Source organism: Triturus cristatus, chromosome 4_1, assembly GCF_964204655.1.
Source record: "Triturus cristatus chromosome 4_1, aTriCri1.1, whole genome shotgun sequence".
Lineage (NCBI taxonomy): Eukaryota > Metazoa > Chordata > Amphibia > Caudata > Salamandridae > Triturus > Triturus cristatus.
Genome location: NC_140585.1, coordinates 525777193 through 525790462, shown reverse-complemented (window position 1 = coordinate 525790462; position 13270 = coordinate 525777193). Strand labels below are relative to the sequence as shown.

Here is a 13270-nt window from a genome sequence, read left to right as displayed (position 1 = left end):
TGTCTGACGACTAGCAGGTTGAATATCCTAAGTTGTGGACCTGAGCTGTGGATAGATCATGGAATGACAATAGGTTTGACAACATTTTGAGACTTAAGTTTTTCAAGATGGCAAAAGAGGAGCAGTCGGCAAGCAGGCAAAGGTGGATACATTTGGAGTACCTATGAGAGCGAGCAAAGTGGCTATGATCATACAGGCTATTGCTGTCTCCAAGGAAGCTCTGGTAGCCCAAATAGAAGCAGTAGACTCAGATGTCTCTTTATTAAGGGAAGATGTGTGCCAAGCAGTGGAAAGAATTAGAGTCCAAAGTGCAATAATCGACAGTGGGAAGACACCGTTAAAAACCTTCAACAATCAACAAATTATCAGCAACAACTGAAACTCTTGAAGCTAGGGCGGAGGATGTGGCAGGGTGCATACGCCGCACTAACCTCAGGTTTGTTGGTTTCCAGAAAGGCTTAAGTGTATCATTTGCACAGTTTTTGGAGGGGTGGCTGAGGTTTTTACTTTTCCCAGACAAACTATCTTACCTGATTTGTAACAGGATGTGTACACCTTGCACTTCTGCAGAGACAGCCACCGGGTGGGGGAGCACCCCGCCCGATAATAAAACGCTTCCTAAATTACAAAGACAGGGACGAAAATCCTCCACTTCTCACAAGAGCAGAATCAACTTTGGTATGAATCTTACTGTATAATGATGTTTCTGGACTATACCAGACTAGTGCAATAACAACACAAGTTCTTCGATGACGCCAAGAAGAAACTGAGATCTATGAATATCTGTTATTTGCACTTATTTCCAACGACATATAAGGTCATGTTTCAGTACTGCACTTCCTTTTTAGAGTGAGATCAGATAGCTGGTTACATCATTCCTAAAGTTTTAGAAGCGCCTTTGGATTCAGCAAACATTTATATAAACTATTCAGCAGAAGGAAAGGGGTGAAATCAATGAGAATTTAAGAAGTCCTAGGACAAAGAAGGGAATAATAACTGTTTGAGAAAAGAGAGGGCTAGTGATTACGTAGTGCTTGCAATATTAAAACATATGTACATGATGCAGAGGTGACATATTTCTAAAGATTTTCAGTGGCTGATAGGGTCAGATTCAAACTTAGATTAGAAAAGCTTAAGAGAAAATTAACATCTTCAAGATGTTTGCAACACATAAGTTATGGAAAGATCGTCTTTGACCACAAAACCAAGGAGTCAGCAGTAAAAGTTGGTTTTTGAGAGTGAAGACTTAAAAAAGTAGAAACAGGGGCCGGGGGAGGCACAGCTGGATCGGGTCACACGCTGCCCAGAGACTGGTACCCCTTCCCTTTCCACAGTAAGCCAATGGAAAAGGGGGTGCACCAGATTGGTGGCCTCCTAGGTAGTCGCTGGCCCCCCAATCAGGGGAAGAGGCGGCACGCGGTGGGGGGTATTAAGAAGGGGTAAAGGACCCAGTTAGCTTATGAATCCCCTCCCCCCGGCCATAATGGAATCATCGAACCTGGAGCCTGCGTGTCGAGAGAAACAGCGAGGAGAAGAAGCTTGCCGTCGAAATCGAGGATCAGCTGGAAGTTCTGCGGAGGCTCCGGCGGACCAAATCAGACACTGGGGAGTGATCAACCAGGGCTTTTCCGGGACCTGGACAGAAGCAGCGGGAGCAGGGACCAGGACCGGCCTGAGAAACTGATGGCGGAGATCCAGACGGAACCGGCGCAACTGGTATGAGCGTCGATGCAACGGCGGCACAGTCAGCCTCCGAGAGAGCCGGCAGGAATCACCAATAGCTGAGGAGTGATCCAGGCCGAGGAGGACCTCTGTGCAACGGCATCATCCTCCGCTGTCTGCCGGAAAAGCCAGGAACGAGGCTGGGCCTCACACGGCTACAAGCAGGAAACAAAGCACGTCGCGGGGCATGGTAAGACGCTGACTGTGCCCGCGATTGGGGGGGGGGGGGGGATCAACGCCCGTGAGGCTTGCCAGAGCTGCGAAGGAAAGAAGGCACGAAGCCCCAGGCAATTTGTAATGCCGGAATGCACTGGGGGAAAAACCGCTGCCGGGCTATTTGTCTCTGCAACACGACAAGCAAAAGTCCTAAAAAACCTAAAGACAGGCGCCCACCAAAAGACAAGCGCCCAGCGGCTAAAGCAATGGCTGGGAGACACAGGGCAACCGGAACCGGAACCCACCCCCCCCCCCCCAAACAGCCAGGCAATAAGGGACATGCCGCCAAGATGACAGCCCCAGAGATGCCAAGCAGGAAAGGGGCACAGAGAGCACCACGGCGGCCCGCTGCACCCCCTGGGCAGAAGGCGAAGAGCACAAGGTCCAATAGTCCAAGGCAAAGGCAGGGCGAACTCACCAACGGAGGTATTGTCTGGTATTGTCTGTCTCGGACACCGACGAGAGCAGCAGCGGTGATGAGGTGTCTCTAGTCAGCACGGTGGCCCCTCGGGAGTCACACCGCAGGCGGAGTTTCACAGCGAACATCGAGGATGGTAAGCACCATGCTCAAAGTGAAGGGGGCGGGCAGCATGGTGGAAGCCAAACTGGGCCCACGAAAAGGAGGCCAGGGCAAATAGAGAATTTTGGGACACAGCTAGGGGTAAACAACTTAGCAATGCACCCCCTTGGCTGACAGATCAGGGAGGGGAGCAGCAAGAGTTTCAGGGCGAGGCATGGAGTCAGGAGTAAAAGTTGTTTTTTGAGAGTGAAGACAGAGAAGTAAAAATAAGCGATTTGAGAAGGGTGGACAAGTTGTAAACAAAACTCGATGAGTCATGCAAAGTTTTTAAGTGGCTAACAGTCTGTCACAGGGAGCCAGGGCAAAGACCAAAGGAGACTGGTACAATGACCAATCTTCTTAGAGCCACAGATATGCATTCAGAATAATCCGCAGCAGATAAAGGCATTTTCGTTAAGCTCATATGTAAGGCACGGACAGTCCAATTGGGCACAAATCAAACCCTTGACCACAGTTTTAAAATCCTGCAAAGTCAAGCAAGGAATCAACTTGGGAAGTATAATGAGGTGATAAAAACATAAAGACAAAGCTATGCTGACCTAAAGAACCATTGACAGTTGTTGATCGATTGATTTTTTCAATCAGACTTTTCATGATCACTAGACGTTTTGGGCCACTGACGATTTCAGTTTTAGTTAAGCCATGCTGGGCTGCCAATATGCAACTTACGCAGTGCCAGTATCGGAGTCATGAGTGATCATTTAAAAGTGGCAGAGCTGCATCTGGATGGGTTAAGCAAGCGGCTGAAGCACACATCAAATAACAAGCCTTGAGGAACAGGTTCCCAAGGGAACACAAAATTATTAAAAATTAGTGATCAAACACTATGCTATGGTCAATGGGAACTGAAAGGGGCACCTGTTCTGGTTTATCCAGGAGAAAGCCTGCTTGGAAGTCTTAATGTTGGTAATTCCTCTTTGCCAACAAAATAAAAAAGCTGGTAATTTTTATGGCATGATAATAGTGGAGCCCAGAACAAAACTCTTCACAGAATAAGTGCCATACGTGAAAACATCAATGCAAAATACTAGTTGCCAGAATTTAAGTGTTGTGTTGCTCGAGTTTTCCTGCACGCCAGTGGTAGAAAATAATTTTAATTTTCGCGGTCTATGAAATGTGCACACTTCTTATGTCTGTAGGGAAGTGTTAAATTTAGTGAAAATTAACAGGGACCTTATATGGCAATTATATAGTGAAATATATATCCCTAGGCAATATATTCAAAGCGTTTCTAAATCTTTATATATCCATGCCTGTCAAGTACAATAAACGGAGTGTAATAATGAAAGTGGCTAATGATTACACAGAATTTTTTAAAACATATATTTATTAAACTATTAAAATACAAATTGATCTATGGTCCCTTATCTTGTATGTACAGGTTAAACATCAATCAATAGTCATTCCTTATCTTGTGTAGACAGTTATACATACGTCAACATATTTGTACAATTTAATAAAAGACAATAACATATATGAAAAACAATATTTCTTTGTGGCAAACAAAATGGATCTTTGATGCGCGTTTCGACGCAAACTGCGTCTTCGTCAGGAAAAAAGTCACACGTTGACCTAAAATATAATTTAAAAATGACACAACCATTTTTGATGTCATTTTAAATAAATCAACCTTGACCTTCACCATAGTGAACTTACTTAGTAGTAGAAGTGATTCAGAATTCTAGGATTAATTAAGGAAATAGGATATAAAGAAAGAGTTGTTTTTGATAAATGATAAGAATATCAGAATTTTTATTTAGTTATACTGTGAGTCAAAAAGTGTTCTATAGAGTGACTACGAAGTTTTCAATAGTGTAATTATTCTCTATTAACTCAATCATTTTTGCTTACTTCGTTTATCTAATTTCTCTGTACTTTAGACAGCAATATATAGGGATTTTTCTTTCATATATGCGTCAGCTTCCTTTATATCTTTCATATATGCATCAGCTTCCTTTATATAATATCCACTGTTATATGAGTATTCTGAAAAAAATATATAGAATTCTGATATTACATACTGTTCTTTATCCTATATATATTTTATGTAGACTGGACCTCAGTCATTACTTACAATTATATCAAAGGGTGATGTTGTTATGTGCGTTTAATCTAATTTTCATTCCCTGATTTATATCAATGCGCTCCGTAAAATGATGTCCAAATCTGTTATACTAAAATCAAAAGGAAGATATTATATCGTTTGATTCTATTGCAAGTACGAGTGTAGATAATCATGCTTGCAACTTATTATTTCATACAATGAACATATACCTGTATGCATGTTGTCAATCCTTGAGTTTATAGATCCTTTGTGATAAGATCACTTTGTAAAAGAAGGTATTAACAATGATGGTAGTCTATTTGGCATAACTGCAAGAAAAATGGCAGATATCAGTGTGTAATATTTCTATCTGAAGTTTCAGTATCAAGGCATTCTGCTTGTTTAATCGAGTCTTATTTTATCTAATCGCTGTGCTTAAATTACTGTCTCCTTAAAAGTTATAATGAAGTTCTCTATATGCGGGACTGGGTGTAGCTAACAGTAATCATGACCAAGGAACTATATTGAGTTCCGTAAGGACTCCCAACTCGCTTATTGTTCTGACATATCTACTATCTTAAATGCTATAAGCCTCATTAAGAAATATATATAGACATTCTATTCGCTGAGTTTTACCTTAATGATTTCTCGATGTCGTCGATACCGGCGGCGTCTCTGCGTCCTACTCGGTTGCGTTCAAAATATATCTGGGGGAGATCGGGCTTAGGGTTATTTAAATATATATGGTCAGCGAGTATTCTCTGTCCTTGTCCTGTATTGGGTATATTAAGTCACATGCAGGGTGTATTAACGTGGACTTCCTCGTAAACTATCAGTCATAGCCCGTGATAGGATAACTGTAGTCACGTACTGAGAATATAACAGACTGCTTACTCTTCCCTTATTGTTGGGTCTGGTCACGTGCAGAGGGTCTTAAGCTATTTTACACAAACGGCGATTGGGTATTTCTAGCCGTGTGCCTAAAGGGTCAGGCAAATCTCCTCCCACCAGAACGTCGGCGAATCAGCAGCAAAAAATTAAATAGACTTTCACCTCGGTTTCAGAAACATTAGACCACACAATTATTTCAATATCGTATCTACACTTCTTTCATTTAGTGTGGTTTAAATTATTGAGAATGATTTATTTAAATAAATATCATATCTCTGGCGATGTTTATGTATTTCTTTATAAAAACTCTCAATATTTCTGTATCGTTGTTTTAGGTTATCATTTGCTCTGTATGTTCCTATTAAATTAATACTGTTAATCTGAACCTCTATAAAGGGAATATATTAATCCCTGATTTAGAGATGCCTATATTTTATATTATTGGAGCACAATTCTATTATTTATACTCTCTATAGATCAATAGGTATGAATCGCATTCTCCCATGGTAATTCATTGTTAAGCCCACTAACTGCTGTATTGAGAGAGAATATCCAGTAAACTTCCCTCAATTTGCGAGTTCTAGTACTTTCATTTTCTCCTGTAAGTTTAATTTTTTCTAATATTCTCCATTTCATTTCTTCTGGTTTATGTTGTAACTCAAGATAGTGTTTCACTAGAGGTGCAGCGATTTCCGCTGTACGTATTGCTGAACGATGTTCAGTAAGTCTAGTCTTGATTGCTCTTGAAGTTTCTCCTACATACCCTAAACCGCAAGGGCATACAATAAGATAGACGACATTTTGTGTCTTGCAATTCCACATCTGTTATGCACGAATTGTGTAGCCATTGAAATTTAAGGTCTCCCCTTCCATAACACAGTCACAGGATTTACAAGCTAAGCATTTAAATGTTCCTTTTAGCGGTTGACTTCCATCAATAGTTTTCTGAACAAAGGTATTCGTCTTAGTAAAACGTGAATGTACTACAGTATCTTTGAGGTTCTTATTGCGTTTGTATGCAAACAGTGGTTTAGGTAGTATGTATTCTTGTGTTGGATCACTATTTAGAATATGCCAATTTGAATTTATTATTTGTTTTACTTTGGAATTAAGTGTGGAATGTTTTGTTACACATACAAGTTGTTCAGATTTATTTCTTGTAGTTCCTGTCAAAAGATGATCCCTATCATAATACCTGGCTCTTTTATAGGATTCTCTCACCAACCGGTGAGGGTATCCTCTAGATATAGATTTCTGTTTCATGGAGATTGCCTGAGTGTCAAAATCCGCCAGTTTTGTGCAATTTCTTCTTAATCTTAAAAATTGTGAAAAAGGTATGCTTTATTTTTGTGTACGTGGATGATAACTATTAAAATGTAGGAGTTTATTTCTGGCTGTGGGCTTCACAAATAGGTCTACCTCTAATATTCCTGTGTTGTATTTTATTAAAATGTCTAGGAATTCAACTTGCTGTGTGCTAGAATGAGCTGTAAATTTAAGGTTTGAGTTTGTTAAATTTAACCATGTTAAAAATTCTTCGAGGGCATGTTCCTCATCTGACCAAATAAAGAAGATGTCGTCTATATATCTAGACCAATGGGAAATGGACTTGAAGAAAGGGGCAATCTCATTAAAAAATAAATTTGTCTCAAAAAGGGCCATATATATATTGGCCACCGATGGCACTACAGAAGCCCCCATGCTAACACCTTTCGTCTGTTTGTACAGACTATCTCCAAATTCGAAAATATTCTCATTCAATACTATGTCTAAGCAATTGAGTATAAAAGTTTGTGGACCTAGGACTTCATATGTATCCATGAACCATTCAACAGCTTCCAGGGCTTCTTTTTGCGGAATATTGCTGTATAATGACTCTATATCCAGAGTGACCAGTATATTCTTATACCGACTGAATTAGAGTCCCTCAACTTTATCAATCATATCTCTTGTATCTTGTATGTACGACTGGATTTTTGGAACAGAAGGTCTTATTTTATGGTCAATGTATTTCGACAACGGCTCCGTAACTGAGCCAATTGTTGACACTATTGGACGATACGGGGGATCTTGTTCATTCTTGTGTACCTTGGGGATGCCATAAATACAGGGCATCTTCCCTAGTGAGCTGTTCAAATATTCATATTCCTTCTCGCTAATATCACCTATGTCTAGAGCTCTATCTGTCAGAGATTTAATTTTTTGAATTATCTGATTGGTGGGATTGGATCTGATTTTGGAATAAAATCTTTGATTTTGAAGCATATTTACCATTTTTTGTTCATATATATTGGTGTCTATTATTGCAATGCCTCCTCCTTTGTTGCAATTTTTCACTGTTAGTGTACGATTTTGACTTGGGGCTCTCAGGGTTAAAAGTTCTTCTTTATTCAAGTTATAAGTGGGTTTTGGAATAAATCTACACTCCTGATTCAGACGTTTTAGCACTGTATGTTCAAAGACACCTACCTCTGGGCCCATTTGATCTAATGCAGGTGTAAAGTTTGATTTAACTCGTAGTTCATTGGTGTCTGATAGCTCTTGGCGATTATTTTCTTCACTAAACATTTTTTTTAATCTAATCTTTCGAAAAAATGAGATAGTATCTCTGTGAAGTTCAAATTTATTTGTCGATGTATGTGGGACATATGATAAACCTTTTGAGAGGAGTGTGAGGCTAGCTGTATTAAGGGGGTTAGAGGATAAATTGAAGATCGGGATTTCATCCCTTACCTCCAATATTGTCTCTTGCGTGTTTCCAAGACATGAGAGGTCTCTGATTGGTAATGATGATTCTGATATTCTTCCCTCGCTGGTACTTGAATGTTCACTCTTTTTCGACCCCTTCGTCCCCCCTGTTGGGCTAAAAAGGTCTAGTGTCTGTTGGTTTGTATTATATGGTCTTTAGATTAAACGTACATAACAACATCACCCTTTGATATAATTGTAAGTAATGATTGAGGTCCAGTCTACTTAAAATATATATAGGGTAAAGAACAGTATGTAAGATCGGAATTCTATATATTTTTTCAGAATACCCATATAACAGTGGATATTATATAAAGGAAGCAGACGCATATATGAAAGAAAAATCCCTATATATTGCTGTCTAAAGCACAGAGAAATTAGATAAACGAAGTAAGCAAAAATGATTGAGTTAATAGAGAATAATTACACTATTGAAAACTTCATAGTCACTCTATGGAGCACTTTTTGACTCACAGTAAAACAAAATGAAAATTCTGATATTCTTATCATTTATCAAAAACAACTCTACACACTTTCTTTATATCCTATTTCCTTAATTAATCCTAGAATTCTGAATCACTTCTACTACTAAATAAGCTCACTATGGTGAAGGTCAAGGTCAAGGTTGATTTATTTAAAATGACATCAAAAACGGTAGTGTCATTTTTAAATTATATTTTAGGTCAACGTGTGGCTTTTTTCCTGACGAAGATGCAGTCGAAAAGATCCATTTTGTCTGCCACAAAGAAATATTGTTTTTTATATATGTTATTGTCTTTTATTAAATTGTACAAATATGTTGACGTATGTATAACTGTATACACAAGATAAGGAATGACTATTGATTGATGTATAACCTGTACATACAAAATAAAGGACCATAGATCAATTTGTATTTTAATAGTTTAATAAATATATGTTTTAAAAAAAAAGAAAATTCTTTGTAATTATTAGCCACTTTGATTATTACACTCAGTTTATTGTATCTAATTTGTACTTGACAGGCATGGATATTTAAAGATTTAGAAAAGCTTTGTATATATTGCCTACCGACATATATTACACTTCGGAAGTGTTAAATTGTCATTAAAACATTTTGCACTGAGTTGTATCTGGAAAAAAGAAGCAAATACACTATGGGTGTAAATCTAAGTGGATAATTTGAAACGGTAAAAAAGGAGAAAGGATAGAGACAAATGTACGGGGGACAAATCTGCATATTGCTCACTAACACATAACTTTAATTAGCATGGTTTCACGTGTGGCTTACCTTTATTCTCTTGCTGTAGGACCCGGATCTGTCGATTTTCTTGTTGGATTCCTAATACTAGCGTAGACCTAGGGCGATGTCTTGCTATCTCATTAAGTTCTTGAATTTCTTCTTGGTACTGAAAAACAAGATGGAAAATAAACAGAGATATGTAATTGACAACACAAACGTACAGAGACATGAACAGTTTTGTTATTATTCCCTTACTTTACAAGTTACATTATGGTACTCCCATGTACCTTCTGTGGTCCCTCCCTCTCTCTCCCTCTGCCCCCCTTCTTCCTTTTACCCATTGGAATGTTCCTACAGTTGAGCCAGAGGCTGCCTTGGAATGTTGACAAGAGCAGCCTGACTGGCAGTGTATGTTGGCTGTGCTTTAGATCGACGTGTTAGGGGTTCCAGAGAGGAGGTCGTAATAAAGAGTTCCTTAAATCTTCACCTACCTGTTCCAGGCGTCTTTATAACACTGGCGGCGACGGGTCTGCGTAAGGGAGCAGGACGGCGCTCGTTCCCTTTTGCTTTCATCCTCAACGTCGAGTATAATCAATACCTTGTGGACCACAAGGTTCAGGTACTGTTTTATAGCGTTTCCATCCAGCACTTTGCCTTGCTCTCGCCAACTTTAATGCGGTGTACATTATCCCCAACTATCAGTTCCCCCAAAAATCACTGGACCCTGGATCTCCGTTTCATTCAGCGTGGGGATGCTGATCGTGTCGCCTGCCAGCTGCCTTCTGCGCTGACAGGCACAGCTTTTGCTTCACTCACACAGACGTTTTGGGCATCACCGCTTCTGTAGTCTCCCCTGTGATCAGCTTTCATTATTTTGTGCGGAATTCTCCCCACAGCGGCAGTCACATCCTTATCTGTTCATTCCCCTGCTGTGCGCCTGATTGTAGACTGACGCCGCATCGGAGTGCCTGACCCTCCTGTACTCTGTGGCCGTGTGTCTTCCCCTCCAGCCTGTGACACTTTCATCACGCCTTGCCCTTCTGGAAACCCGCCCTGCGGCCGGACTTCACCTTACAGCGGCGCTCGTTTGGGCATATACGAGCATTTAACCACCTTCCTCAAACCTGCTTTAAAGGAGCCCTGGCTGCGCATTTCATTCCTGCTGCCTGCGAAAGTCTGCTTGAGCTGCGGGGGGAGCGCTGGGCAGTCCTCGTCGGATGTGTGTGAATCTTCCCTTTTGGTCAGTGCGTCACGGAGTGCTGAGAAGCGAGTGTCCTTCCTCGTTATTCAGTCAGCTTCTTTTGTGAGATGCCCCTTCCTCTCACTTCATTCCTCTGACTTATCCGATTGGGTTTCCCGGACGGGGCTGAAAAGTAGGAGGGAATTTCAACTGCTCTCCTAAGCACACAGATTTCCCTCAGCAATTGAAGTTCTCTCGGAGCATTCATTAGTATCCACTGCCACCTACTGTCCTTCGTTGGTATTACCGCTGACTTGCTACCTGCCCTTCTATGAGTGTCTCTCTCAAGTGTGGTGACTCACCCGCCCTTCTATCGCGTCTACATTTTCTTCCACACCGGCCTGCTGTTCTAAGGCTGCAGTTTAATAAGTTCACGCTATCTGGCCCAGTTTAATCTTGGTGTCCTTCAGTCATTTTCACTCCAGTGCTGTAAATTTACTTCTGGAATTTCCCTGCCAGTGCCATCACCACTGACTGGCACAGCCCACATCTTCCTTTGAGTTCAAAATATTTTATTGAATTTTGTTCATATAAACTAATAAAGACAATACATAAAATATTATTATTTAGCAAAAATAGCTAAATAATGCATACCGTAACCAAAGTCGTTAAAAAATTACAATAGGTAGTGAGAGATTACATATTCAAAAGATACATAAAGGGAGAAAGGAAGGAGGGGGAGGGAGGGGACAAATATTACAACGAATGCATAAGATGCATACAGAGCCAATATATTTCATAATAAGAATAATCTGGTTGAGTAAAAATCTGAATTAAAATTATTAATACAGAATTAAAAGGATAAATATACATCAACAGGTAACCAAAAAGGTTGATAAGAGAAAGAATTGTGAGTAATCCCATTCATGGATAATTGTGCACCTCTTCTAGAAAAAATAACCCACGACCACCAAGCATTAACAGATAATATAGAAACATCTTTCCAACAAAAAGTAATGGATTTTAAAGCAGCTGAGATAAGGAAATTGAAAAATTTGCTTTCTAAACCATGTAAATGTTGTGATAGAATAGCAGATTTACAAATTATTAATGGATAGGAAACATCAATATGAAGTTTAAAAATCTTTTTTATGATATCCCAAACTTCAAACCAAAATTTAAAAACCAAAGGACAATCAAAAAGCATATGTTCTGTTATCTCAATGTCTGCCCTGGACTGGGGACCTTCCTGCCTCGCTTCGCAAAGAAAGATGGGAGACACTCCGGCAGACTGGCTCTTTCCCTTGCCACTTGAGGTTGGCTGATCTCGCTTCCCGTCGTTATAAGGAACTGTAACCCTCATTTGATAACCCTTCAAAGACGGCAGTGAACTCCTGTTGTATAATGTTTCTTGCTAGCCGCTTATGTTTTTCTTACATCCGCTAATCCCCCCTGCGGGGGGCGACTTGGTAGTCTTATTGTTGACTATGCCAAGAACAAAAAGAAAAAAAAATTAATAAACAAACGTTTGACAAAAAAAAGCATATGTTGTAATGTACCTGGATGTAATTTACAATGCCAACAATCTGGAGAGGGGAGAAGTGTAGCTTAGAATAAACGTGATGGAGTCCATAAACGATTGTAGAGGATATAAGAATTAGTTTGGTAGATTGAAACAGGCAGCCAACCAGATATACTACTAAGCCAAATATATTTCCACGTGTCAGTAGATAACGAAAGTGAAAGTTCATTGTTCCAAAAAGTGGAAATCATCTGTATATTGTTGCCTAGAGTATCTGATACATTTTTATATAAAATAGAAACCCCATGAGATGATTTTGAAACTGTTTGAATATAAATTGATAAATCAGCTGTAACATTAGAAGGCATGGCATTGGGGAAGGAATCTAAAATTGAATTGCACAAATATTGATACTTAATAAGGTCAGACTTAAATAAACCAAATCTTGTTTCCAACATTTCAAAAGATATAAAAGTATTATTGGAATAAACATCTTTTAAATGAAAAATACCAGCCTTAATCCATGAAAACCAGAAACTAATATTTCTGTTTAGTTTAATAACATTACTATACCATAGTGATAACTCATCAGTATTGTTCATGGGAAAAAGAAAAATTAAGTCAAGATCATTAAATAACATTTTAGTAGATTTAATAATAACTGATTTTTGAAAAAATTGAGTATTGTTATGCATGGACACCAAAGTAGGTAACGGAAATGGGTTTACTATTGATTTCTTAATACAGAGCCATGCAGGAGGATTATTTAAAAAGGAGCGATAAAACCATAATGAACTTTGTTTTAAAATAAAAGCTTTATGATAAAAGTCTGGGATACCGAATCCAGCATTACGTTTAAGAACTTTTAATTTTTTATAATGAATACAAGGAGATTTGTTGTTCCATAAAAACTTTGACAAAAATTTATCAACATCTTTATAAAACTTTAATGGAAATTGAGTAGGAACCAAGGCAAGGGTATAAAAGATTTTGGGAGCTATAGTCATTTTAATAGAATCCATCCTACCCCACCATTAAAGATGTCATGATCACCATTTAGACGTTTTGTCTTTAATATAATTTAGGATGAAATCACAATTTAAATTTATTGTCGATTTTATGGATGAGGAAAATAAAATTCCAAG

General features: G+C 39.1%; 1 protein-coding gene across 1 annotated transcript in view; it reads right to left on the bottom strand.

Annotated features, from left to right (window-relative positions):
* FGFR1OP2 (FGFR1 oncogene partner 2) overlaps nucleotides 1-13270 on the bottom strand; it is a 257887-nt gene that overhangs the window by 86237 nt on the left and 158380 nt on the right. Inside the window, exon 3 of the mRNA XM_085652791.1 lies at nucleotides 9472-9589. Within this exon, the coding sequence (XP_085508917.1) occupies nucleotides 9472-9589 (118 nt within the window). The remainder of the gene's footprint in view (nucleotides 1-9471; nucleotides 9590-13270) is intronic.